The following is a 25,524-nucleotide window of genomic DNA, read 5'->3' on the forward strand; positions in this document are numbered from 1 at the left end:
CCTTTCCTCATAAGACTTACCCTCCAATCCAGGCAGCATCCTGGTAAATCTCCTTTGCACCTTTTCCAATGCTTCCACATCCTGAGGTGACCAGAACTGCACACAATACTCCAAATGTGGTCTAACCAAGGTCTTGTACATTTGCAGCATAACCTCATGGCTCTTAAACTCAATCCCCCTGTTAATAAATGCTAACACACAATAGGCTTTCTTCACGGCTCTATCCACTTGGCAACTTTCAGAGATCTATGGACATGAACTCCGAGATCTCTCTGCTCCTCCACATTCTTCAGAACCCTGCCGTTAACCCTGTAATCTGCATTCAAATTTGTCCTACCAAAATGAATCACCTCACACTTATCATGGTTAAACTCCATCTGCCACTTTTCAGCTCAACTCTGCATCCTATCAATGTCTCTTAACAGCCTACAACAGCCCTCCACGTTATGCACTACAAAGAACAAAGAACAAAGAAAATTACAGCACAGGAACAGGCCCTTCGGTCCTCCCAGCCTGCGCCTATCCAGATCCTTTATCTAAACCTGTCGCATATTTTCCAAGGATCTACTTCCCTCGGTTCCCCGCCCGTTCATATATCTGTCCAGATGCATCCTAAATGACGCTATCGTGCCCGCCTCTACCACCTCCGCTGGCAAAACGTTCCAGGCACCCACCACCCTCTGCGTAAAAAACTTTCCACGCACCTCTCCCTTAAACTTTCCCCCTCTCACCTTGAAATCGTGACCCCCTTGTAATTGACACCCCCACTCTTGGAAAAAGTTTGTTGCTATCCACCCTGTCCATACCTCTCATAATTTTGTAGACCTCAATCAGGTCCACCCTCAACCTCCGTCTTTCCAATGAAAACAATCCTAATCTACTCAATCTTTCTTCATAGCGAGCACCCTCCATACCAGGCAACATCCTGGTGAACCTTCTCTGCACCCTCTCTAAAGCATCCACATCCTTCTGGTAATGTGGCGACCAGAACTGCATGCAGTATTCCAAATGTGGCCTAACCAAAGTCCTATACAACTGTAACATGACCAGCCGACTCTTGTACTCAATACCCCGTCCGATGAAGGCAAGTATGCTGTATGCCTTCTTGACCACTCTATCGACCTGAGTTGCCACCTTCAGGGTACAATGGACCTGAACTCCCAGATCTCTCTGTACGTCAATTTTCCCCAGGACTCTTCCATTGACCGTATAGTCCGCTCTTAAATTAGATCTTCCAAAATGCATCACCTCGTATTTGCCTGGATTGAACTCCATCTGCCATTTCTCTGCCCAGCTCTCCAATCTATCTATATTTTGCTGTATTCTCTGACAATCCTCCTAACTATCTGCAACTCCACCAATCTTAGTATCATCTGTAAACTTGCTAATCAGACCACCTATACCTCCGTATTTATGTATATCACAAACAACAGTGGTCTGAGCACGGATCCCTGTGGAACACCACTAGTCACCTTTCTCCATTTTGAGACACTCCCTTCCACCACTACTCTGTCTCCTGTTGCCCAGCCAGTTCTTTATCCATTCTTTAGCTAGTACACCCTGATCCCCATACGACTTCACTTTTTCCATCAACCTGCCATGGGAAACTTTATCAAACGCCTTACTGAAGTCCATGTATATGACATCTACAGCCCTTCCCTCATCAATTAACTTTGTCACTTCCTCAAAGAATTCTATTAGGTTTGTAAGACATGACCTTCCCTGCACAAAACCATGCTGCCTATCACTGCTAAGTCTATTTTCTTCCAAATGTGAATAGATCCTATCCCTCAGTATCTTCTTCAACAGTTTGCCTACCACTGACGCCAAGCTCACAGGTCTATAATTCCCTGGATTATCCCTGCTACCCTTCTTAAACAAAGGGACAACATTAGCAATTCTCCAGTCCTACGGGACCTCACCCGTGCTCAAGGATGCTGCAAAGATATCATTTAAGGCCCCAGCTATTTTGTCCCTTGCTTCCCGCAGTAACCTGGGAGAGATCCCATCCAGACCTGGGGACCTGTCCACCTCAATGCCTTTTAGAATACCCAAAATTTCCCCCTTCCTTATGCCGACTTGACCTAGAGTATTTACATCCATCCCTAGCCTCAACATCCGTCATGTCCCTCTCCTTGGTGAATACTGATGCAAAGTACTCATTAAGAATCTCACCCATTTCCTCTGACTCCACGCATAAATTCCCTCTTTTGTCTTTGAGTGGGCCAATCCTTTCTCTAGTTACCCTCTTGCTCCTTATATACAAATAAAAGGCTTTGGGATTTTCTTTAACCCTGTTAGCCAAAGATATTTCATGACCCCTTTTAGCCCTCTTTATTGCGGGTTTGAGGTTTGTCCTACTTTCTCGATATTCCTCCAAAGCTTCATCAATTTTAAGTCACCTCGATCTTATGTATGCTTCCTTTTTCATTTTAGCTAGTCTCACAATTCCACCCGTCATCCATGGTTCCCTACTCTTGCCATTTCTATCCCTCATTTTCACAGGGACATGTCTGTCCTGCACTCTGATCTACCGTTCCTTAAAAGACTCCCACATTTCAAATGTGTATTTACCCTTAAACAGCTGCTCCCAATCCACATTCCCTAGCTACTGCCGAATTTTGTTATACTTGGCTTTTCCCCAATTTAGCACTCTTCCTTTAAGACCACTCTCGTCATTGTCCATGAGTATTATAAAACTTACGGAATTGTGATCGCTATTCCCAAAGTAATCACCGAATGAAACTTCAACCACCTGGCCGGGATCATTCCCCAATACCAGGTCCAGGATGGCCCCTTCCCAAGTTGGACTATTTATATAGTGCTCCAAAAAACTCTCTTGGATGCTCCTTACAAATTCTGCTCCATCTACGCCTCCAACACTACATGAGTCCCATTCAATGTTGGAGAAGTTAAAATCTCCCATCACGACCACCCTATTGCTCCTACATTTTACTATAATCTGTCTACATATTTGTAACTCTACTTCACGCTCGCTTTTGGGAGGCCTGTAGTAAAGTCACAACAATGTTACTGCACCCTTCCTATTTCTTAGCTCTACCCATATTGCCTCAGTGCTCGAATTCTCCATCGTGCCCTCCTTAATCACAGCTGTGATATCATCTCTGACCAGTAATGCAACTCCTCCACCCCTCTTACCTCCCTCTCTATCCCTCCTGAAGCATCTATATCCTGGGATATTTAGTTGCCAGTCTTGCCCTTCCCTCAACCAAGTCTCAGTAATACCAATAACATCATATTCCCAGGTACTAATCCAAGCCCTAAATTCATCTGCCTTACCTGCTACACTTCTTGCATTAAAACAAATGCACCTCAGACCATCTGTCCCTTTGCGTTCATCATCTCTTCCCTGTCTACTCTTCCCCTTAGTCACATTGGATTTATTATCTAGTACCTTACTGGCTTTAGTTGCTGCCTCTTTACTGACCTTTAACTTCCTAATCTGGTTCCCATCCCCCTGCCACATTAGATTAAAACCTCCTCAACAGTGTTAGCAAAAGCACCCCCAGAACATTGGTTCCAGTCCTGCCCAGGTGTAGACCATCCAATTTGTAATGGTCCCACTGTCCCCAGAACCAGTTCCAATGTCCCAAAAATATGAACCCCTCCCTCCTGCACCATCTCTCAAGCCATGTATTAATTCTGACTATTCTTGAATTTCTACTCTAACTGTCCTGTGGCACTGGTAGCAATCCTGAGATTACTACCTTTGAGGTCCTACTTTTTAACTTATCTCCTAACTCCCTAAATTCTGATTGTAGGCCCTCATCCCATTTTTTACCTATATCGTTGGTGCCTATATGCACCACAACAACCGGCTGTTCACCCTCCCCCTTCAGTATGTCCTGCAGCCGATCTGAGACATCCTTGACCCATGCACCCGGGAGGCAACATACCATTCGGGAGTCTCGTTTTCAACCACAGAAATGCCTGGCTACTCCCCTTACGATTGAAAAAGTCAATAACAGGAGTGGGATTCGAACCCACGCCTCCAGAAGAGACTGCGACCTGAACGGAGCGCCTTAGATTGCTCAGCCATCCTGACTACTCCACCAATCTTGGTGTCATCAGCAAATTTACTAACCCAACCTTCAACTCCATCATCCAAGTCATTGATAAAAATCACAAATAGCAGAGGATCCAGCACTGATCCCTGTGGTACACCGCTGGTGACTGGGCTCCAGGATGAAAATTTACCATCCACCACCACCCTCTGTCTTCTATGTGATAGCCAGTTACTGATCCAATTGGCCAAATTTCCCTCTATGCCATGCCTCTTTACTTTCTGCATGAGCCAACCATGGGGCACCTTATCAAACGCCTTACTAAAATCCATGTATACAACATCAACTGCTCTACCTTAATCTATGTACTTAGTTACCTCCTCAAAGAATACAATCAATCTTGTGAGGCAAGACCTACCCCTCACGAATCTGTGCTGACTATCCTGGATTAAGCTGTATCTATCCAAATGATCATAAATCCTATCCCTCAGGACCCTTTCCAATAATTTACCTATAGTCACAGAAAAACAAAATCTAGACACTGATTTAATAGAAGTTAAATAATAATAATTAATATTTTTAATATTATGCATAACTCTGTAAATAAACAAAAATCAAGTTACCAGAAACTATCAGATCATGAACCACATTTCATTGTGGCCCTCCGAATGTTTTTGATCAATAGATCTGCAAGAAGTCCTACACATTTGAAAACTTCTGTTTTTTGGGATGGTTGTTGAAGAAGTTGACTCCATGTAAAAACAGAATTAAAGCTATTCTACACTACAGCTAAAATATAAATCCATCCAGAAGCCAACTACACCAACTGATAGTTGATTAGAATAACAGCAATAAATAGGTTCATTAGACTTTTAGCCATCAAGTAATAGTTTCGAGGAGCATTCTACTTATTCACACAGAAAGTATGATATGTGTAAGTATGTGGACCTCCTCTTAAAAATATAATTGTAAATGCCTTGACATTAGCTGTGGGAAATATAGGTGCTTTTGCTGAGAAAGACATAATTTGAAGACCGTTTCCCAAAATGAAGGGAATACGTTGAAGGAAAATTAAAATTGTTTATCCAGAGAAACATCCCAGAAAAAAAGTTAGTTCCTTAAAATTAGGGCATTGCTTCACAGCAAAGTTCGCAAAATGATAACATAGTGATCTTGGCACCCCTGGCCAACAATCCTTGATTTACCTTACCTTCTCTGTGTTCTGCAATGTGGGGTTTGGCCCGTTTCTGAATAACAAACTGAAATAACATAGCCACATCTGAAATGTTATGGTTTAGTCACAACACTCTTCTTTCCTGAAGGCAGTAGTCTACACTGGTCCTGATACAGTTTCACAGGTCATTGGGAGGCTGATAACTTAAGCAACCGGTGAACCTGAGCGATGCATGCTGCAACATTTTACAGCAGAAAGACACCAAAGTTTAGTCTATTCCTCCTGTTTGCTGACTTTGACATGTATATACAACAAAGTCACTGAATATTCATTAGCAGCAAGAAACTTGCCTCCTTAGGCCAGTATTAGTGAGATAATTATTAATACCAGTATTGTCACCATGAAAGAGTTAACACTGGTTAGATGCTAACAGAGAAGTTGATAATCTGTATCAACATAAGCATCACATAATTTAATACATTTATCAACTGATGAAATACTTTCTAACCTATGACACAGATTTAGATTTTGTGGAGGGAACCGTAGGATGTTAGAGTACAGAAAATGAGCAACCAGTCCAGTGCATCTGTGCAGGCTCTTTGTACATGCAACCCAAAACGAATCCCACTGCCCCATTACCTCTGTGTTGCCGTATACGTTTCTCTGCTTCAGATACTGATCCAAATCTAAGCTCAAGGGTCTCCTCCTCAACCAAAATCCCCCTCTTAGTAATAATAGGTCCCCAACCAGACAAAATTGTCTTTCTGATTGTACTCTTATCAAAATCCTTTTCAATTTTAAAAACACCTATCAAATCTCATTTTAGTTATATTTGTTGCAGTATAAATAATTCTCTCAATTTTCCCCTTGTAACCATAATTTCTCATCCGTGGTATCATCCTGCTGAATTTGTGTAGTTTACTCCCCATGGTTTAACATCCTTTAATCACGGGACACTCGAACTGCACATTGCGCCCTAATTATGGCCAAAAGAATATTCTGCACAATTTTTAAATTATTTCCTTGCTCTATACCCCTAGTTCCAATATTGAATTATGTCTGAAAATCCATATAGACTACCTCTGTTGCATACTCTTTATTTATCTAATCAGTTATATCTTCAAACAAGTTCATGACATTTTTCAAACGACTAAAATTAAGGTCCCAGTGATAATTGAGTCATTAAAACTGTGCTTCTCCATTAATTTCTGTACGTCCTTGAGTGACCTTTCCTACCTCCACAATTCTTGTAATCGTAGCCAGATTCCTTCTGACTTGAAAAAGACGCTTTGAAGAGACAGGAGCCTGTCCTTCTTTCCGTGAAGTTCCATTCTTATAAATAATAAGTGGCTTGTCTTTAAACAAACTGAGCAGATGAGAAGGCTCCTTCCCTTGGGTCACCCGAACCTTTGGAAGAACAATAGTGATAAGTGCCATGATGTAAAATACTGAAGCTGTCACATTAATAATAGTTTCTGCAGAATTATAATTACTGTCTTTCTAATCATTGTGGTTAAGTTATTGTACAGCCATAATTTGCAAACTAACATTCTTTTCAGTATACTTACATTTGGCTTTTTGGACAAAATTGCTCATCAAATCAGTGTGGTAATCAAATCTCTTTAGCTAACCAAATAATATTTGCATTGGTCAAAACATATTTACAAAACAAGCCAATTTGCATGAGATTTTATATGCTGAGAAATGGGTTCCATTATTTGAATAATCCTTTAGTAGCGAATAGCTTGCCCTGAGTAAAGGAATTGTCAAAAGATACAACAGCATTATTTAATTTTTGTTACATCTGATATTTTTATATGAGGATTGTCATAATATACACCAGTATATCATGGTGCAGACACACACACTGATGGACATACACTAGGATCAATCAACATGCACAAATACCGCAGCCAATCACCAGTTAGAACATACTCACTATAAAGACAGAGGGCATCACTCTTCCCGCTCATTCGGGATGCAGCCTCTCAGAAGCACAAGAGCTTATCAGTTACAGCACAGACTCTCACCAGGTGATGAGTGATTCGACTGGTTAGGACAGGCACAGGTCTCTAGTTACTCTAGCATCGTGTAACCCACAGTAATAGTATGTTTAGCAGTTTATAAGATTTAATAAAATAGTGTTGAACTATTTTAAGTGTTGGTGGCCTGTATGTGTTTCACGGATCCAGAGCACCCAACACATCAAGGATAACTGTTGCACCTCACAGCCTTGGCAGTGGCATGATGCTATAGGGGAAATGAGGAATTTAATACCTCCAGAGGATTCCGAAACTTCCTCAAGATTTAAATTCCCAGAGTTCTCTGGAGGCTATGACAATTAATGTCCAGTGACTAGAAACAGAAGTTGTGACTTTAAAATAACACCTCATTTGCTGTTGTCTCTGATGTTAAAACTACAGTATCCTATAATGTAAAAGAGTGGTATGGTGGCACAGTGGTTAGCACTGCTGCCTCACAGTTCCAGGGACCCAGGTTCAATTCCGAGCTTGGGTGATCGTGTGGAGTTTGCACTTTCTCCCCGTGTCTACGTGGGTTTTCTCCGAGTTCTCCGGTTTCCTCCCACAGTCCAAAAATGTACAGGTTAGGTGGATTGGCCATGATAAATTGTCCCTTCGTCCAAACGTTAAGTAGGATTGTGGGGTTACACAGATAGGGCAGGGGAATGAGCCTGGGTAGGGTGCTCTTTCAGAGGGTCAGTATAGACTCGATGGGCCTAATGGCCTCCTTCTGCATGATGTGGAGATGCCGGCGTTGGACTGGGGTGAGCACAGTAAGATGTCTTACAACATCAGGTTAAAGTCCAACAGGCTTGTTTTGAATCACTAGCTTTCGGAGCACAGCTTCGAGCACTTTCAGCTTTCGGAGCACATTCACCTGAGGAAGGAGCTGTGCTCCGAAAGCTAGTGATTCAAAACAAACCTGTTGGACTTTAACCTGGTGTTGTAAGACTTCTTGCTGTCCTTCTGCACTGTAGGGACTCTATGATTCTATGAAATTAGAAACATTTCACAGCACCCAGAGTCAAGGCTGGGGAATAACTGCTTTCGGTAGAAGTGACTTACAATAATAATAATAATCTTTATTAGTGTAACAAGTAGGCTTACATTAATACTGCAATGAAGTTATTGTGAAAATCCCCTCATTGCCTCACTACGCCACCTGTTCAGGTACAATGAGGGAGAATTCAGAATGTCCAATTCATCTAACAAGCACGTCTTTTGGGACATTTGTGAGGAAACCGGAGAACCCGGAAGAAATGGAGGAAACCCACGCAGAAACAGGGAGATCGTGCAGACTCCGCACAGACAGGGACCCAAGCCAGGAATTGAACTGGGTCCCTGGTACTGTGAAGGAACAATGCTAACCACTGTGCCACCGTACCAACTTTGCGACGTAACTCCAAAGTAATTTATTTACATGTTTGCAGCATAAAATTTTACTTTAGTAAACAAAAGTCACATTGTCTCATTGTCTCATTAGCTGGGGGAAGAAGGCTGAGTATTGGATAATCGCCGGGAGTTGGCGTGAATCTCGCCCCCGCCGTCCTCCCAATTCTCCCGCCCCCCAAAAACTGGCCCGGCGTGACTCGCGCCGCCTGCCTCGGAGAATGGCGGGGTCCAGCGCAACTCAATGGGCGCCAGGGCCGCCCGAATTCTCCAGCCCGCGATGGGCCGAAGTCCCGCCCGCCTGTAGCCGGCGTAAATCAGAATAGTTCCCTTCCCGGCCTGACCTGGTGGCACGGGCAGGCTCCAGGGTTCCTGGGGGGTCGCCGGGGGATCTTGCCCCGAGAAGTGGCCCCACGGTGGCCTGGCCCATGGTTGGGGCCCACCAATCCACGGGCGGGCCTGTGCCGTGGGGGTACTCTATTCCTTCCGCATCGGCCGTTGTGGTCCTCCGCGATGGCAGATGCGGAAGTGAATACCTGTGCGCATGCGCGGGGATGACGGCAGCACGTGCTGGCGCTCTCGCGCATGCGCTGACTTGCGCCGGCTGCCGCAAGCCCTCCGCCGCCGGTTGGTGGGGCGCCAGGCCCCTATCCCGATGGCTGGCAGGGCACCAACCACTCCGGGGTGGGCCTAGCCCCTGAAGGTGCGGAGGATCCCGCAACTTTGGGGCTGCTCAACGCCGGAGTGGTTCACGCCACTCTGTCCTACCGAGACTCCCCGTCCACCGGGTAGGGGAGAATCCTGCCCATGGGTTCAAATGACAGCTGATGGAATTTAAATTTAATTATTTAATAAATCTGGGATAGTCTCAGTGATGGTGACCATGAAACCATTATCGATGTCGGAAAAACCTATCAGGCTTACCAATGACCTTTAGGGAAAGAAACCTGCCATTCTTACCTGGTCTGGTCTGCATGTGACTCCAGGCCCACAGCAAAATGCTGACTCTAAACTGCCCTCTGAAATGGCCTCTGAAATGGCCTCGTAAGCAACTCAGTTCAAGGGCAATGAGGGATGGGCAACAAATGCTTGCCTTGCCAGCAACGCCCACATCTCATTTAAGAATAATTTTGTAAAACATCCAGAGGACCACAGGCCCTTCTCTCCATTAGAGAGACAACCAGTTATATATAGCTTGAATTGCATCATTCAACAAATATGGGGAAATGTGAGGACACAGGTCTGCATGAGCTATCACAGCTTGTACAGTGATGGAACCCACTGCATCACACGTAAGCCATCTAGCCAACTGAGCTAACCCAAGTCCCATTAATTTAGATATAACTGGGTGAAAAGAAGCAACATCTAGGGCAGCACAGTGGCGCAAGTGGTTAGCACGGTTGCCTCACGGAGCCGAGATCCCACGTTTGATCCCGGCTCTGGGTTACCCTCTGCGTGCAGTTTGCACATTCTCCCCATGTTTGCATGGGTTTCGCCCCCACAACCCAAAAGATGTGCAGGACAGGTGGATTGGCCACGCTAAATTACCCCTTAATTGGAAAAAAATAATTGAATACTCTAAATTTATATTAAAAAAGAATTAACGTCTCAAGAAATTAAGACTAATTTTAAGTGTATGTTTGAAATTATTTTATATAAATATAAGTTGTTGCTTCACATAGAGAAGAATGGAAGTTCTGGCACTACAGTAGCTGCAAAAAAAAGTTAAAATGAGAGGAAAGTAAACTGGAGTCACTGGCAGAAAACCAGCATAATGAGAATGGTACAGTGAACTGGTCAATATTAGGAAAAATGACTGAGGGATCCATAATAAGCTGTTTCATGCCAAGTCAAACAAAGTCAGTTTCATCTGAATTATAAACGAGGGTTTGCTTTGCCCCAGAATCTCATTTGTGTACATTTCTTACAACATATTTTCTTACAAAACATTTTTCAATTTGTTAGATTACAGAAAGGACATGGGCCTGCAGCATTCACACAATCACAATGATGCACAGGCGGAGGAAAGGAGAAAAATGAGAGGTCATCTATTCTTGAGAGAAAAGGAAGGATGTTGGGGGATGGGTGGGATATTTTCAACAAAAGACCAGCAGCCTTGCAATAGAAAGTAATGAATGGAGAACAGGACATTAACGGAAACATCTTAGGGGTTAAACCATCAAGGCTATTAAATTTGCTATTATCATCATCAATTGATCAGGATAATTGTTTAGTTTTTTATGCAATTTGCAAGTCATGGTAAGAGAGGTATTTAACAGGAAAATGGTCAAATGATTGAAAACAACAGCTTTATTTAAAAGTATTAGGTTACTGGCTGGTTTTATGTATCAGCAGATAATGGCTGCGTGGCAGGCAAAGTCTCCAAACCTGTTTTTGCTAGTGGGAGGTGTGTACCATTTGGAGGGCCTGCTCATGTATTTGTTTTGTTTGGTCCCTTGTTCCGTACTGTCACCAATCACAGTTTGTCAATGTATCATTTGCCAATGTTCTCTGTTGATTATTCCTTTTGCTACTATGTATGTACTGTGTACATTCCCTCGGCTGCAGAAACATACTTTTCACTGTACTTCGGCACATGTGAAAATAAATCAAACCAAATCAAATCAAAATCATTCTCTTGCTGAATTGTGTGCACCACAAGGGCCTGTCACTGCAACTCACTAGGCAGCTGGAAAATAGTCTGACTCCCACATGAAGAGCTGAGTTTTGTCAAGGTGGAGTTGACCCCGATGTCAGACTGGAAAGCTGGGGCGGGAATCTCCTACCCGGCGTGACGGGGGGTCCCGGCGTAGGGGAGTGGCGCCAACCACTCCGGGGTCGGGCCTCCCCAAAGGTGGGGTCTCCCCACCTTTGGGGGCTAGCCCCGCGCTGGAGCGGTTGGCACCAGAAGACTGGCGCAAAAAAGCGGTGCCAGCGGCCTTTCAGGCCCGCCGCCCGGCAGCGGGGCTGGCCGGAAGGCTTTCGCCGGTCGGCCAGCTGCCGCGCGATGTAGGTTTCTCTTCCGCTTCCGCCATGGCGGAGGCCGTGGCGGCGGCGGCGGAGAAAGAGTGCACCCAAGGCACTAGCCCGGAGTCTGAGCGGGGGTCCCCAATCGCGGGCCAGACCACCGTGGGGACACCCCCCCGGGGTTCGATCGCCCCGCGCCCTCCCCCCCCAGGACCCCGGGGGCCCGGTTGCGGCGCCGATCCCGCCGCCACCAGAGGTGGTTCAAACCTCGGTGGCGGGAGCAGCCTCCCAGCGGCGGGACCGATTGGAGTGGCGTGATTCCCGCCCCCGCCAATTCCCGGGTGGCGGAGAATCTCTGCCAAGGCGGGGGCGGGATTTTTGGTGGCCCCAGACGATTCTCCGACCCTGCTGGGGGTCAGAGAATTTCGCCCCTGAGCTGGAAACTCTGGGTGCGATTCTCTGCTCCCCACGCCGGGTTGGAGAATCACAGGACGGTCGGGCGAATCACGCCACACTGCCCTGGCAAACCCCGCGATTCTCCCACCCCCACCAAAATGGCGTGTTGCGTTTTGTGTGACGCTGCTCGGAGAATCGCGCGACCGGTAAGTGTGGGGCCTGTGAGGGGTGGAGAGAGGATCGAGCACCACGGGCGTGCTCATGAGGTGACTGGCCCGCGGTCGGTGCCCACCGATCGTCGGGCCGGCGTCTCTAAGAGACGCACTCTTTTCCCTCCGCCGCCCCGCAAGATCAAGCCGCCATGTCTTGCGGGGCAGCGGAGGGGAAGACGGCAGCCGCGCACGCGCGGGTTGGAGCCGGCCAACCTGCGCATGCGCGGCTGACGTCACTTAGGCGCCGCCGGCCCCATCATTCTCGTGGCCTCCGACGCCGGAGTGAAACACTCCGGGTTTCACTCCGGCATCGGCTGTTTTTCTCCGTTTCGGAGAATCGCGTCCTCTGCCTCAGAAGTTTCAGGGGCCCCCCGATTGGATTCTATGGAAATCAGTCATACCAGTTGCATGGTCAGAGAGTGAAACCTCTTTCTGTTGATGAGTGCAGCAGGCTGATTCCAGGGAGCTCTCAGCACCAACTGTCCGCACTCAATTGCCCCTTGCACTTGTGGGAATCCTGCATTTGCAGAAAATCCCACTGGTCTGGTTGTCTGGCACCGTGCTCAATTTAACAAAATCACGCACTCTTCCGAAGAGGGCATCTGTTACCTCCCAGATACACTTGAGCATGGCAGACTGGGATATTCTGCACATGTGGAGCCCTGGAAAGAGCCACTGGAAAAAATGTTAATGCCACAGTCACTTTTAATGCTGCTAGCATTGGATTGCCTCCCAGTCTTCATGAAAATGAAAATTGAAAATCGCTTATTGTCACGAGTAGGCTTCAAATGAAGTTACGGTGAAAAGCCCCTAGTCGCCACATTCCGGTGCCTATTCGGGGAGGCTGTTACGGGAATCGAACCGTGCTGCTGGCCTGCTTGGTCTGCTTTCAAAGCATGCAGCAGCTGGCTTATTTTTTTCATTTAGGGGGTATGGGGATCGCTGGCAAGGTCGACACTTATTGTCCATTCCTAGTTGACCTTCAGAAGGTGGTGGTGAGCTGCCTTCTTGAACTACTACAGTCCCTGAGGTGTAGGTGCACCCACAGTGCTGTTAGGGAGGGAATTAAAGGATTTTGAAGGAATGGCGATATAGTACCAAGTCAGGATGGTAAGTGAATTGAAGGGAAACCTCCAGGTGGTAGTGTTCCCATGTATTTGCTGCTCATGTCCTTCTCGAGGGTAGTGGTTGTGGGTTCGGAAAGTGCTGCCGAAGGAAACTTGGTGAATTCCTGCAGTGCTGCTTGAAGATGGTACACACGGCTGTCACTGTTTGTCTGAGGCGGAGGAATTAATTGTTTCTGGATTGGGTGCCAATCAAGCGGACTGCTTTGTCCTGGATGGTGTTGAGCTTCTTGAGTGTTGTTGGAGCTGCAGAACATAGTGCTGAACATTATGCAGTCATCAGTGAAAATTCCTCGCTTCTGATCTTATGATGGAAGAAAGGTCATTGATGAAGCAGCTGAAGATGGCTGAACCTAGGACACAACCGTGAGGAATTTCTGTAGTGATGTCCTTGAGCTGAGATGATTGACCTCCAACCAGCACAACCATCTTCCTTTGTGCCAGGTATAACTCCAACCAGCGGAAGTTTTCCCTCTAGGGCTCCTCAAAGCTATACTCGGTCAAATGCTGCCTTGATGTCACGGGCAGTCACTCTCATCTCACCTGTGGACTCCAGCTCTTTTATCCATATTTGAAACAAGGTTGTGTTATGGGCCAGAGTTTAGAGAACCCCAAAGTGTATCATGGAGTTCACCTGACCCACAACTTTTAATAGATTGTGGTATGGGGAGCACATGGCCCACTCTACAGGTGTGGTACAGCAGAAATGGAAAAGTATTTTTTAAAGCAAAACAATGTTTATTCTATGAACTCAAGTTAACCTTTTTAAAGCATGCAGTGAATATTTCAGCAACCATCAATTCAAATACAACCTCCAAAGAATACAATACGAAGTAATCCTTAATACCTTCCCAAACAACACCCAGAAGACAAAAGAAACACTTTTTAACAGAAGCAGTGGGCGTGAATCTCCGCTCCCCACGCCGCGTGGGAGAATCGCGGGAGGGCCCCCCAACAAATTTCACGCCCCTTGCCCCCCCCCCCCCCCCCCCCCCCCCCCCCCCCGGCTCGGAAGAATCGCTGCTCGCCGTTTTTTACAGCGACCGGCGATTCTCAGACCTGGATGGGCCGACCGGCCTGCCGTTCGCAACCGTTTCACGATGGCGGCAACCACACCTGGTCGCTGCCATTGTGAAACGGGTGTGGAGATGCCCGTTTGGCGCTTGTAGGTGGCCTTTTGGGGAATGAGCACAGTGACTGTGCTCGGGAGGGGACAGGCCCACAATCGGTGCCCACCGATTGTCGGGCCGGCGTCCCAATCGGACGCACTATTTCCCCTCTGCCGCCCCGCAAGATCAAGCTGTCACGTCTTGTGGGGTGGCTGAGGGGAAAGACAGCCACCGCGCATGCGCGGGTTCGTGTTGTCAGCGTCGTGACGTCAGCCGTGCATGCGCGGGTTGGAGCCGGCCAACCTGCGCATGCGCGGCTGACGTCACATAGGCGCCACCATCGCGTCATTCTCGGCGTGACGCCTTGACGCCAGGGTCAAGGCCCCGCGGCCGAGAATAACGGAGCGCCGCTCCTAGCCCCCCGGGTGGGGGTGAATTTGGTGCGAGGAGCGGGCTCCGAGGCCGTCGTGAAAGTCGGCCGATTTCACGATGACCTTCGTGATTTTCTGCGGGAGCGGAGAATCGCGCCCATTAGGTTTAAATTCACTACGAAGAACATTTATAATTCTAAATTCACCAAATGATCCGGAGATAGTCTTTTCATGGCAGAGAGATCAACAGTACACCTGCTTTGTCTGGCTTCAGCTCCAACACTGAATAAGAAACTAAAACACACCCTGCAGCAAACAGCCTAAAACAAAAGTAAAAAAGCGACAGACATCCCAGCTCCACCCACACTCTGACATCACTGCAGTAATATGAGCAGCCAAACATTTCTTAAAGCAACATTCTCATGACAGCTGCAGTAAGCTATGATCTGAGTGACCCAGGCAAAACCCAGACTGAGCATGTTACTGCTGAGTACGTGCCACTTGATATCACTGTTGATGACCCCCTTCCATCACTTAATTCATGATTGAGAGTAAACTGATGGGGCGATAGTTGCCTGGTTAAGATTTGTCCTGTTGCTTGCGTACAGGGCGTACCTGGACAATTTTCCACATTGCTGGGTAGATGCCAGTGTTGTAGTTGTACTGGAACAGCTTGGCTGGGAGCAGGGCAAATTTTGGAGCACAAGTCTTCAGTACTATTGCCAGAATATTGTTAGTGCCCATTGCCTTTGCAGTATCCAGTGCCCTCAGCCACTTGATATCATGTGGAGTGAATCAATTGGCTGAAGATTGATATCTGTGATGCTGGGGACCTCAGGAGGAGGCCAAGATGGATCGTCCACTTGGTACTTTTGGCTGATGTGCTGGGCTCCTCCATCAGCTGAGGCGGCGGCACGACAGCATAGTCGTTAGCACTGCTGCCTCACAGCTCCAGGGACACAGGTTCAATTTCACCTTAGCTTACTGTCTGTATGAAGTTCACAACTTCTCCCCATGTCTGCGTGGGTTTCCTCCGGGTGCTCCGATTTCCTCCCACAGTCCAAAGATGTGCAGATTAGGTGGATTGGCCATGCTAAATTGTCCCTTAGTGTCCAAAGGTTAGATGGAGTTTCAGGGTTAGGGCAGGGTGCTCTTTCAGCGGGTTGGTGTGGACTCAATGGGCCGAATGGCGTCCTTCTACACTATAGGGATTCTATTATTGAATGGGGAATGAAGCCTCTTTCTCCAGTGAGTTGTTTAATTGTCCACCACCATTCACGGCTGGATGTGGCAGGACCACAGAGCTTAGATGTTATCCTTTGGTTGTGGAATCGTTCAGCTCTGTCTGTTACTTGCTGCTAATGCTGTTTGGCATGCAAGTAGTCCTGTGTTGTATCTTCACCAGGTTGACACCTTATTTTTTGGTATGCCTGGTGTTGCTCCTGGCATGCCCTCCTGCATTCTTCATTGAATCAGAGTTGATCCCTTGGCCTGTTGGTAATGGTGTATTGGGGGATAATTCAGGGCCATGAGGTTGAAGATTGAGGTTGAATACAATTTTGCTGCTGCCAATGGCCCGTAGCACCTCATGGATGGCCAATCTTGAGTTGCTAGATCTGTTCAAAGTCTATCCCATTTTGTATGGTGATCATGCCGCATAACATGATGGAGGGTATCCTCAATCTGAAGACCAGGACGTTGTCTCCACAAGGCACTGGGCACTCTTACCCTTACTAGTCATGGACAGATGCTTCTGTGGCAGGCAGGTTGGTGAGGATGAGGTCAAGGATGTTTTTCCATGTTCTTGGTTTCCTCACCACCTGACACAGTCCAGGTGTTGCAGTTAAGTCCTTTAGGACCCAGCCAGCTTTTTCTGTGGTGGAACTACCGAGCCACTCTTGCTGATGGACATTGAAGTCCTCACCCAGAGTACAATCTGCACCCTTGCCACTCTCTGTGCTTTCTCCAAGTGGTGTTCAACATGGAGGGGGACTGATTCATCAGCTAAGGGGAATGGACCGTGGTAATTAGCAGGTGGTTTCCTTGCCCACACTTGTTATGGTTCCATGAGAATTCATGGGGTCCAGAAGCGATGTTGATGATTCCCAGGGCAATTCTCAACTGTATACCACTGTACCGCCACCTCTGCTGGATCTATCCAACTGGTGAGAGAGGACATACCCAGGGAGGTGATGGTTGTGTCTGTCACATTATCTGGAGGGTATGCTTCTGTCAGTTTCACTACATTAGACTGCTACTTGACTAGTCTGTGAGACAGCTCTCCCAATTTTGGCACAAACCCTCAGATGTTAGGAAGGAGGTCTTTGCAGGGTCAACAGGCTGGGTTTGTTGTCTCTGGTGCCTGGGCTGATGCAGGGCGATCCATTCGGTTTCATTCCTTTCCTTCTTCCTTGTAGCAGTTGAATACAAGAGAGTGGCTTGCTGGGCCATTTCAGAGAGGATTTAAGATCAACCAAATGTCCATGCACTGTTCCTCAAAAACTATTGTGCTTCCCTCCATCACCCTTGATGCACATTCCATTTATCCCTGACTTGCTATCATAGATGTACCACACAGCCACTTATCAGCCATGAGTATCGACCTGGGACTGTCTAGATTCTAAACCTGTACATTGTTAATCCACACCCGTCCAGCCTCAGGAGTTAACCCTTGCTTCCCTCCCTCCCTCCACACCACCCCACTTCAGTGGTCAACTCAAATTGCCCTTTAGTGCAGACTTTATTGCAGCTCCCGACATTGCTGGGATCTTGATATTATGAGGTTGATGAGTCGGAGCAACACTGCTGCTATTGCAGGCTTCACCATAGAGAGGAGAACATATCTGAGCAGGGTTCACATCCAGTTGATTTATGATTATTAGCATGTCCCTTTAGTCAGCTTTGAACTCCCTTCAACTCCACCCCTCTGAGGAGATCTTCCTCCCACTTCAAGGGATTGCACTCATTGGCTGATGACTTTTTCCATTTGAGATTTAATAATTGTCACATGTCACCTTTCAAGCCCACTCCACTACCTTCTCCCATCCTCCTGTCACTCTTAACCCACTATTACTTACCCCTCTGATGCCCATGAACCTCCCCCATTACCCTTGAGCCTATGACTATCACCCTCCACATGCCTTCTTTCCCCTCTGAGCCCACATCCATTACCATCCCTACTCCCATGCTGACCCTGATCCCTCCTATTATCCTAGCCACCTGTTTTGTCTGTTTTCATGACCCACACCTCATGAGACCATCTGCCCCCAGCCATTACCCTGGACTTGCCACACTGCAACATCTCAGTATCCCCCCACTATGACTATTTCATCCACTGGGCAGTTCAACTCCCAGGACCACACCGTAGACCGCACCCCCCACACCATTCAGGACCACAGCTCTCCCACTAAACTTTCCTGGAAACTCCCACCAATTCACAGGACTCCACATGCAAGACCCTTCTCTCCCTCCCACATCCCTGTACCATTGCCTTCTCTCCCTGGATCCCTCCTGTCCCAAGCTTTCCGCCTCCCTCCCAGGCTCCCCCTCTGCCACAGACATCCTGCCTCCCACCGAGAATCCACCACTGCCCCGGGCTCCCTCACTCCCTCCCTCATTCAGCCTCCCTGACCAATACCCTTAGACTGCCACCACCCGATCAGCACCCTATTGGACGATGCTCCCAAAGAGAAAAAGAAAGCAGTAGTTACTCAGTCCAACTCCAGTTTGCTGCACGCCACTTATATGCAATTGCAAATCACAAACTGCTCATCCGTCGATACTTAATTAGAAAGGGAAGCTTGATTCTGGTGAGATGGCCTTTCAATGAACATGCAGGTGCACTCAAAAGTGCTTCCTTAAGCTTGCCATCAGGTAGCTTGACCGGCCTTCAAGCTTCCCTGAACTTAAAAGCTTAGTTTCAACTTGCTGTCAGGAAGCTGATTTTTGGACTCCTGGTCAATTAAGTTCCCCCGCCCACCTTGCTTCCCTCTCCCAGGAGCAGCACAAGGTTCCCCACATTGTCCCCGGTGAAACATATTGTTGGAATTTAACATGAATTTAAAGACAACACTGATGAGTATAAACTGGAAAATTTCTGCATGACATTTCTTCTATCATTTGATAAGTAGCATCAATATTTATATATTTATGATCATTTTCTCTGACAATGAAAACTCAATTATAACCTAGAATTAATGTCAAAATGCCTGTTACGAATGCAATAAATTTGTCTGAGCATCAGAGAATCATGGTTTATTTCCACGCTAACTGTTGCACTTTATTTGATGTTTATGGCAAATAGTTTGTAGCTAAGGATCTTTACACCGAGATTCAGGCTGGCTGTTTTGCAAGCTATAACTATCAACTCTGCTTTATTCTTTGGAGCTCGTAGCGCCATTAAAGACTGGAAATAACTCATTTTTGAAATTCAGTCTAATATTTTTACAAGCACGGGAAACAGCCTATTTTATTTGCATCTGGTAATGCTGGTCATCATAGTTGGCAGGGATATTCAGGGGTACAGTTCGGATATTTGCTTATAAACAGAAAACTTACTTGAACAGCTCGTCCGCCAAGTGACCGGTCAAGATGGACTGTGAGGAATGCTGACATGGTGAGTTCATCTTTAGTTGAATTGGCTCCTTGCCTGAAATAAATCAAGTTTATCTAATTCATTCTCTTTTTTAAAAACATAAATCAGAGGAATAGACAATTGAAAATAAATTGGAGGAAAGTGACACAGCACTTGACATGCCAGCGGGATCAATATTGTGGATGCATGCAAATTGCTGACATGCTGTTCCTAGGGCACCCTGGAGGTCATTTTGACTTTGGATGACGGTGTTATAGTTGTACAACTGATTTTAACTTCTATTGAAGTAAATAGAACTGGGAATGATGTGTAATTGGTGGTTGAATTGTTATCAATATTTTATACAATCAAAGTTAGAAATACCCTGAACTGACCCAATGGAGCAGGATGTCATGCACCAACAATCAGCGCCGGCCCTAGGGTTGCTGGCGCCCCGGGCAAGATGAACTTCGGCACCCTTGGGGGGGGGGGGGGGGGGGGGGGGGGGTGAGGGGGGGGCGGGGCCGAGGGGGGGGCGGGGCAGAGGGGGGGGGCAGGGGTGGGGGGGCGGGGCCGAGGGGGGCGGACCCGCGGGGGGGGCGAGGGGGGCGGACCCGCGGGGGGGCGGACCCGAGGGGGGGCGGGGGGGGACCGAGTGGGGTGGGCGGGGGGAGCGGACCAGGCGGGGGGAGCGGACCGAGCGGGGGGGGGGGGCGGACCGGGGGGGGGGCCGCCCTGGGGGAGGGCGGCCACCGCGCATGCGCTGGTTGGCACCGGCCCAACTGCGCATGCGCGGGACCCGAGTCTCTGGCGCCCCCTAGCACATGGCGCCCCGGGCGACTGCCCGAGTTGCCGGTGCCTTGAGCCGGCCCTGCCAACAATGCACGAACAGTTACTGGCGACTACACAACCCACGGAATTTTTCATGGAGCAGAGTAGGAGCACTGAGCACTGAACATGACTATACAGATGTAGGTAAGCTGGGTAAAACAGGAACACCAAGGAGAAAATGTGAACATTTCTCTTCTGTGCTCGCTTGAGGCAAGGGTGCAAAGTGACTACTGTGCAGTGGCGTGCAGAGGGGGAGGGGGGGGGGCGACGGTGCGTTGGCCCCGGGCATCCATTGGATGGGGGCATCAATCAGAGGCTATTGCTCTCCCCAATGTCACCCAGATGCCTAAATTTTTCCACCTGAATTTAACAAATTGTTTTGCTAAGGGGGGGGGGGGGGGGGGGGGGGGGGGGCGTCACAATCAAATCCAGTGACTACTAACATGTACCTTGTGTCAGGGTGAGGTGACTGCGCTCCCAGACTCCCCCGCGGTGGGGAAACCGCTCTATCCGCCACGCGGGCCGGCGGCCCGGGACTGCGCATGTCCAAGGGAGGGGGAGCTCCTCACATGCAGGGAAAGGCCCCGCCCCCTGATCTGCGTGCTGAGATGTTGACCAATGAAAAAAGATTGAGGACCGGAGGGACTGTGGTTCTCCAGCCAATCAGAGCGCGGGCTTTGTGTGAGTGATAATTGAGCTTTCACACCGACGGAATCTTCCTCCTGTCTCCAACATCTGTGAGTAACACTTTCTTTTCTCCCCCTTTCCACTTCTTTTTTCATTCTGACCATCAATTAGTCACTTGCAGCAACTGAAGGGAAAGGAAGTGAATCCAGGGAGGGTTCAGACTCTGGAAAGCTTGGCCCAGGTCTCTCTCTTAAAAATATTGACATCCTTTGCTCCCTCAGTTTGACACATGAAATGAAATGAAAATCGCTTATTGTCAGGGGCAGTTTAGCACAGGGCTACATTGCTGTCTCTGAAAGCAGACCAAGGCAAGCCAGCAGCACGATTCGATTCCTGTAACAGCCTCCCCAAATAGGCGCTGGAATGTGGCGAATGCGGAATGTGACAATAAGCGATTTTCATTTCATAAGTAGGCTTCAAATGAAGTTACTGTGAAAAGCCCCTAGTATTGACCAAGACACGGGGCTAACTCCCCTGCTCTTCTTCAAAATAGTGGCTGTGGGATCGTCAACATCCACCTAATAGGGACAGACAGAGCCTCAGTTTAACAACTTATTTGAAAGAAGGCTGTTCTGACAGTGCAGCACTCCCTCAGTTCTGAGTGTGATTAAGGATTCAGTCATTCACCCCAACTGCTGACACACCAGCGAGTTCACTCTGGGGAGAGGCTGTTCACCTGCTCTGTGTGTGGGAAGAGATTCTCTCAATTAACCAACCTGCTGACACACCAGAGAGTTCACTCTGGGAAGAGGCCGTTCACCTGCAGTGTGTGTGGGAGGGGATTCACTCAGCCATCCATCCTGCTGAGACATCAGTGAGTTCATACAGGTGAGAAGCCATTGACCTGCCCTCTGTGTGGTAAGGGATTCAGTCATTCATCCCAACTGCTGAGACACCAGCGAGTTCGCACTGGGGAGAGACCATTCACTGCTCTCTGCACACAGCGGTTTAGAACATCATCTACACTGAAATGAAAATCACTTATTGTCACAAGTAGGCTTCACTGAAGTTACTGTGAAAAGCCCCTAGTCGCCACATTCCGGCGCCTATTCAGGAGGCTGGTACGGGAAGTTATATTCAAAATGTTTTCCTTTCTCATAATATTTCTCAGTATATTAGGCCTTATACTTGAGTCTTTGGGGCATACAATCAAGATTTGCCCCGGGCATCACCAGACCTCTGCACGCCACTGCTACTGTGCTACTCAAACCTCTCCTGCAGATAGTATGGGACTCCAATACCTGAAACATGCATTAGCCCAGTCACAAAATAAAGTATCTGCTCAACCTTTCTCCTTGTTGATAAGGAAAAACAAACAGAAAGAGAAAAAACAGAACAGCGATTAATCTGCTTCATAGATTTTTCTATCAGTGACACAGTGATACATTTCTATTTAGTAAAAGAACATACAGATTTGCCATGAGTTTGTGATGATAGTAATGTCTCTTTAGATCCCTTTCTATACAAACAGGATAGAATTTGCCTTGCAATTTAAAAAATAAATTGCTGCAATAAAGTACAATAACATTGTTACTGTACTTGAAAGCTTTGACATATTGAGTTAATAATTGTGCACTCCTATTATCATTTTCAGTTTGTCAGTTAAAAAGATGTTTAATATATTTAACTAAGAATTATGGAATCTCACTTCAGTATAATGTCATCTTTCATGAGAAATTGTGAAACCAAAATTTCCTGATGAAATGTTTTACTCTTTTCATTGATTTCCATTTGAGTAATTTGGACTTTACTTTTCAAGTAAAGCTCTGAGAACAGCTACCCAAATAATACCAGATGCACATGGTAATAAAGAGCACATTTGTGTGCAACAATGGGGTGTAAGAATATAAAAAATAAATTGAAATGCAAAAAATTAGGATGGAACAATAAATGTAATAGAATATGTTGAATGTATACTGTGTTCCCAAAATGTTTAGAAACTCCACATTCAGTCTTTGGATAATAAAGAAGTGTCTCACTTTGATGGCTGCTGTGACAAATGCAAATAGCAGCAGCTTCAGTTTGGAAATTTGTAATGCATTTACAATTTACTTGGAAAAAGCTGGACACTCAGTAAAAATAAAAAAATTAAAAATTTAGAGTACCCAATTATATATTTTTCCAATTAAAGGCCAATTTAGCGTGGCGAATCCACTGAACCTGCACATCTTTGGCAAACTCTACACGGCGGGATCAAACCTGGGTCCTCAGTGTCATAGGCAGCAGTGCTAACCACTGCATCACTGTGCTGCTCTGCCACATCAGTAAAATGAGTATAAGTTCAGTGCCTGTAAATCAGCACACTTAATGCTGAATAGTCTTGCTTTAAACATTCCAAGTAAAAGTGGCCCTTTAAAAAATAGCTCTTGATGGGGTGGCATGGTGGCACAATTGTTAACACCGCTGCCTCATGGCGCTGAGGACCCAGGTTCGAATCCCTGTCCCAGGTCACTGTCTGTGTGGACTTTGCACATTCTCCCCGTGTCTGCATGGGTTTCACCCCCACAACCCAAAGATGCCCTGTTTAGGTAGGTTGGCCATGCTGAATTGCCCTTTAATTGAAAACAAATATTTGGGGACTCTAAATTTAGAAATAAATAGTTCTTGATTACAGGGACACTAATTGTATGGAAAAGTGCTCCGTAAAATATTTGTCTCAGTTATTTATTACCCTCTTCTGAGTTATTTAGGGGATAACTCTCACCAGGGGAATATACAAAGGACAAGCACCATTTACAACACCTCGATGATTGTTTTAGATTCTGTGGTCCTCAATTGAGAATACAACAAAAGATCATTGGCACCATTCTAAAAGATGAAAGAGTGTAATAACACTGCAGCAGTGTCAGTTGTGGCTCAGTTTGGTCACACTCACACCTGCTGAACCAGAAGGTTGGGTGTTTTAAGTTCCACTCCAGAAACCTGAGCACAAAAGTCTCGGCTGACATTCCAGTGCATTGCCAAGGGAATGCTATGCAATCAGAAATGCTGAGCTTGATTTTCAATTGGTCTTGCCAATCTCTGTGAGGAAGGGGGAGATGCCTGCTGGCGAAGGAGCATCAAAGGCAGGCAGCAGCTGGGCAAGTATCTACCCCTGCCTTGCACAAGATAGGGAGGTAAGATTGGCCGGAAGTGTTCAGACACAGTGTCCAGGCATGAAGGTGTGATTGAGATTCTAGGCAACGACTCACACATGTTACATGGCCTGCCCACCCGCAGGGGTCCACTTGGGCCGTGTGAAGTGCTCACTTGACCACAATTACCAATTCCCTTTTAGCACTAGCCTTCAGCCACATGGCCAGAGGCCTCAGCAGTCAATGAGGGCTATGGGTGGCCGAAGAATCGTACTCTGTGTCACTGCCATGCTGGATCGATTAGCTTTAATTTTTCAGACAACGGACGTTATTTTGTTTGAGGTGGGACGTCCCTCCGTCTTCAGGAGGAGGTCCTAGCTTTTTACAATCGAAGGACAGCGGCACTGCACATTGACAGTTCAAGCAGGAGCACTGGCCCTGCCGGTGCTGTAGGGGGAGCAGTCAGCAATGGACCCACACATTCAGGAATGTCAATGATCTCACTCGGGTCAGGCTGATGGGCCCATGAGGAGAGGGGGTGGAGGTATGGGGGCAAGCGGGGAAGTGCTGCTCTGAGAGACAAAACTATGGGAAGGGGCCTTTGATTGGTACTGAAGGCCAAGTAAGAGGCACACCTTCCCACCTACAGTCCCCATGTGTTAACTGGACAGCAGCCCGCGGAGTTAAATCTGTTGGGCGGAATGTTGAGTGGCAAACTCTCCTGTTGCACATTAAATCAGAGTGGTAGTGAGATGAGATCCTGAATTGGGCATTAATTTCCCACTAAGGGCTTCAATTGGGCCACGGGTGGGTGCTCAGATGCTTCCCCCACTGTTTGTAAAATTGTGGTGGCGACAGGGCTAAGCAGGCAGACAGGGGGTGGGCACATGTTTAATGTCAAGGATCCCTAATTTATGGGTCAACTCACCTGCTTTCCTGCCCAGGCATGGTCCCAAGAATTCAGCCTCAGGTTTATACCATTCAGATTCTTAAAGATAATCTGATTAACAATAATAATCTTTATTGTCACAAGGAAGCTTACATTAACACTGCAATGAAGTTACTGCGAAAATCCTCTAGTCGCCACACTCCGGCCCTGTTCGGGTACACAGAGGGAGAATTCAGAATGTCCAGTTCACCCAACAACACGTCTTTCGAGACTTGTGGGAGGAAACCGGAGCACTTGGAGGCAACCCACGCAGACACGGGGCCAGCTTGCAGACTCTGACTACTAACTTTTCTTCTTTTTCACGCACCATTGATATTTGTTATTGTGCATTAGTTTTAATCGTTATCCTTTACAGCTAACCATCTCCATGGAAATGCGGCCCAAAGCTAAATGTTGAGGGCTGCTCAGCCTCTGACCTCACCATTCAGATGGAGAGATTCCAACCTGTGCCTTCAACACATGCAAAATTCCAGGCCTGGGAGATCAAGGAAGAAATTACTGTCCTGGATCATTCTCTGATGATCTTGATAACTACAGATTTCATTTAAAACATTCCAGCTCAAAGCATTGAGGCTGTCGAACTTTGAAATGATGAGAATCTACCCCCACAGAGCAAGATTGT

General features: G+C 47.1%; 1 protein-coding gene across 2 annotated transcripts in view; it reads right to left on the reverse strand.

The window, feature by feature from the left end:
* The window catches only part of scin (scinderin), a 214,812-nt gene that overhangs the window by 41,489 nt on the left and 147,799 nt on the right, over positions 1-25,524 (reverse strand). For both annotated transcript variants that reach the window (XM_038797494.1, XM_038797495.1), the window contains 2 exons: positions 19,346-19,436; positions 6,436-6,606 (listed from right to left, as the gene is read on the reverse strand). In XM_038797494.1, coding sequence (XP_038653422.1) covers positions 6,436-6,606; positions 19,346-19,436 — 262 coding nt within the window. The remainder of the gene's footprint in view (positions 1-6,435; positions 6,607-19,345; positions 19,437-25,524) is intronic.

This window comes from Scyliorhinus canicula, chromosome 5 (assembly GCF_902713615.1).
Source record: "Scyliorhinus canicula chromosome 5, sScyCan1.1, whole genome shotgun sequence".
NCBI lineage: Eukaryota > Metazoa > Chordata > Chondrichthyes > Carcharhiniformes > Scyliorhinidae > Scyliorhinus > Scyliorhinus canicula.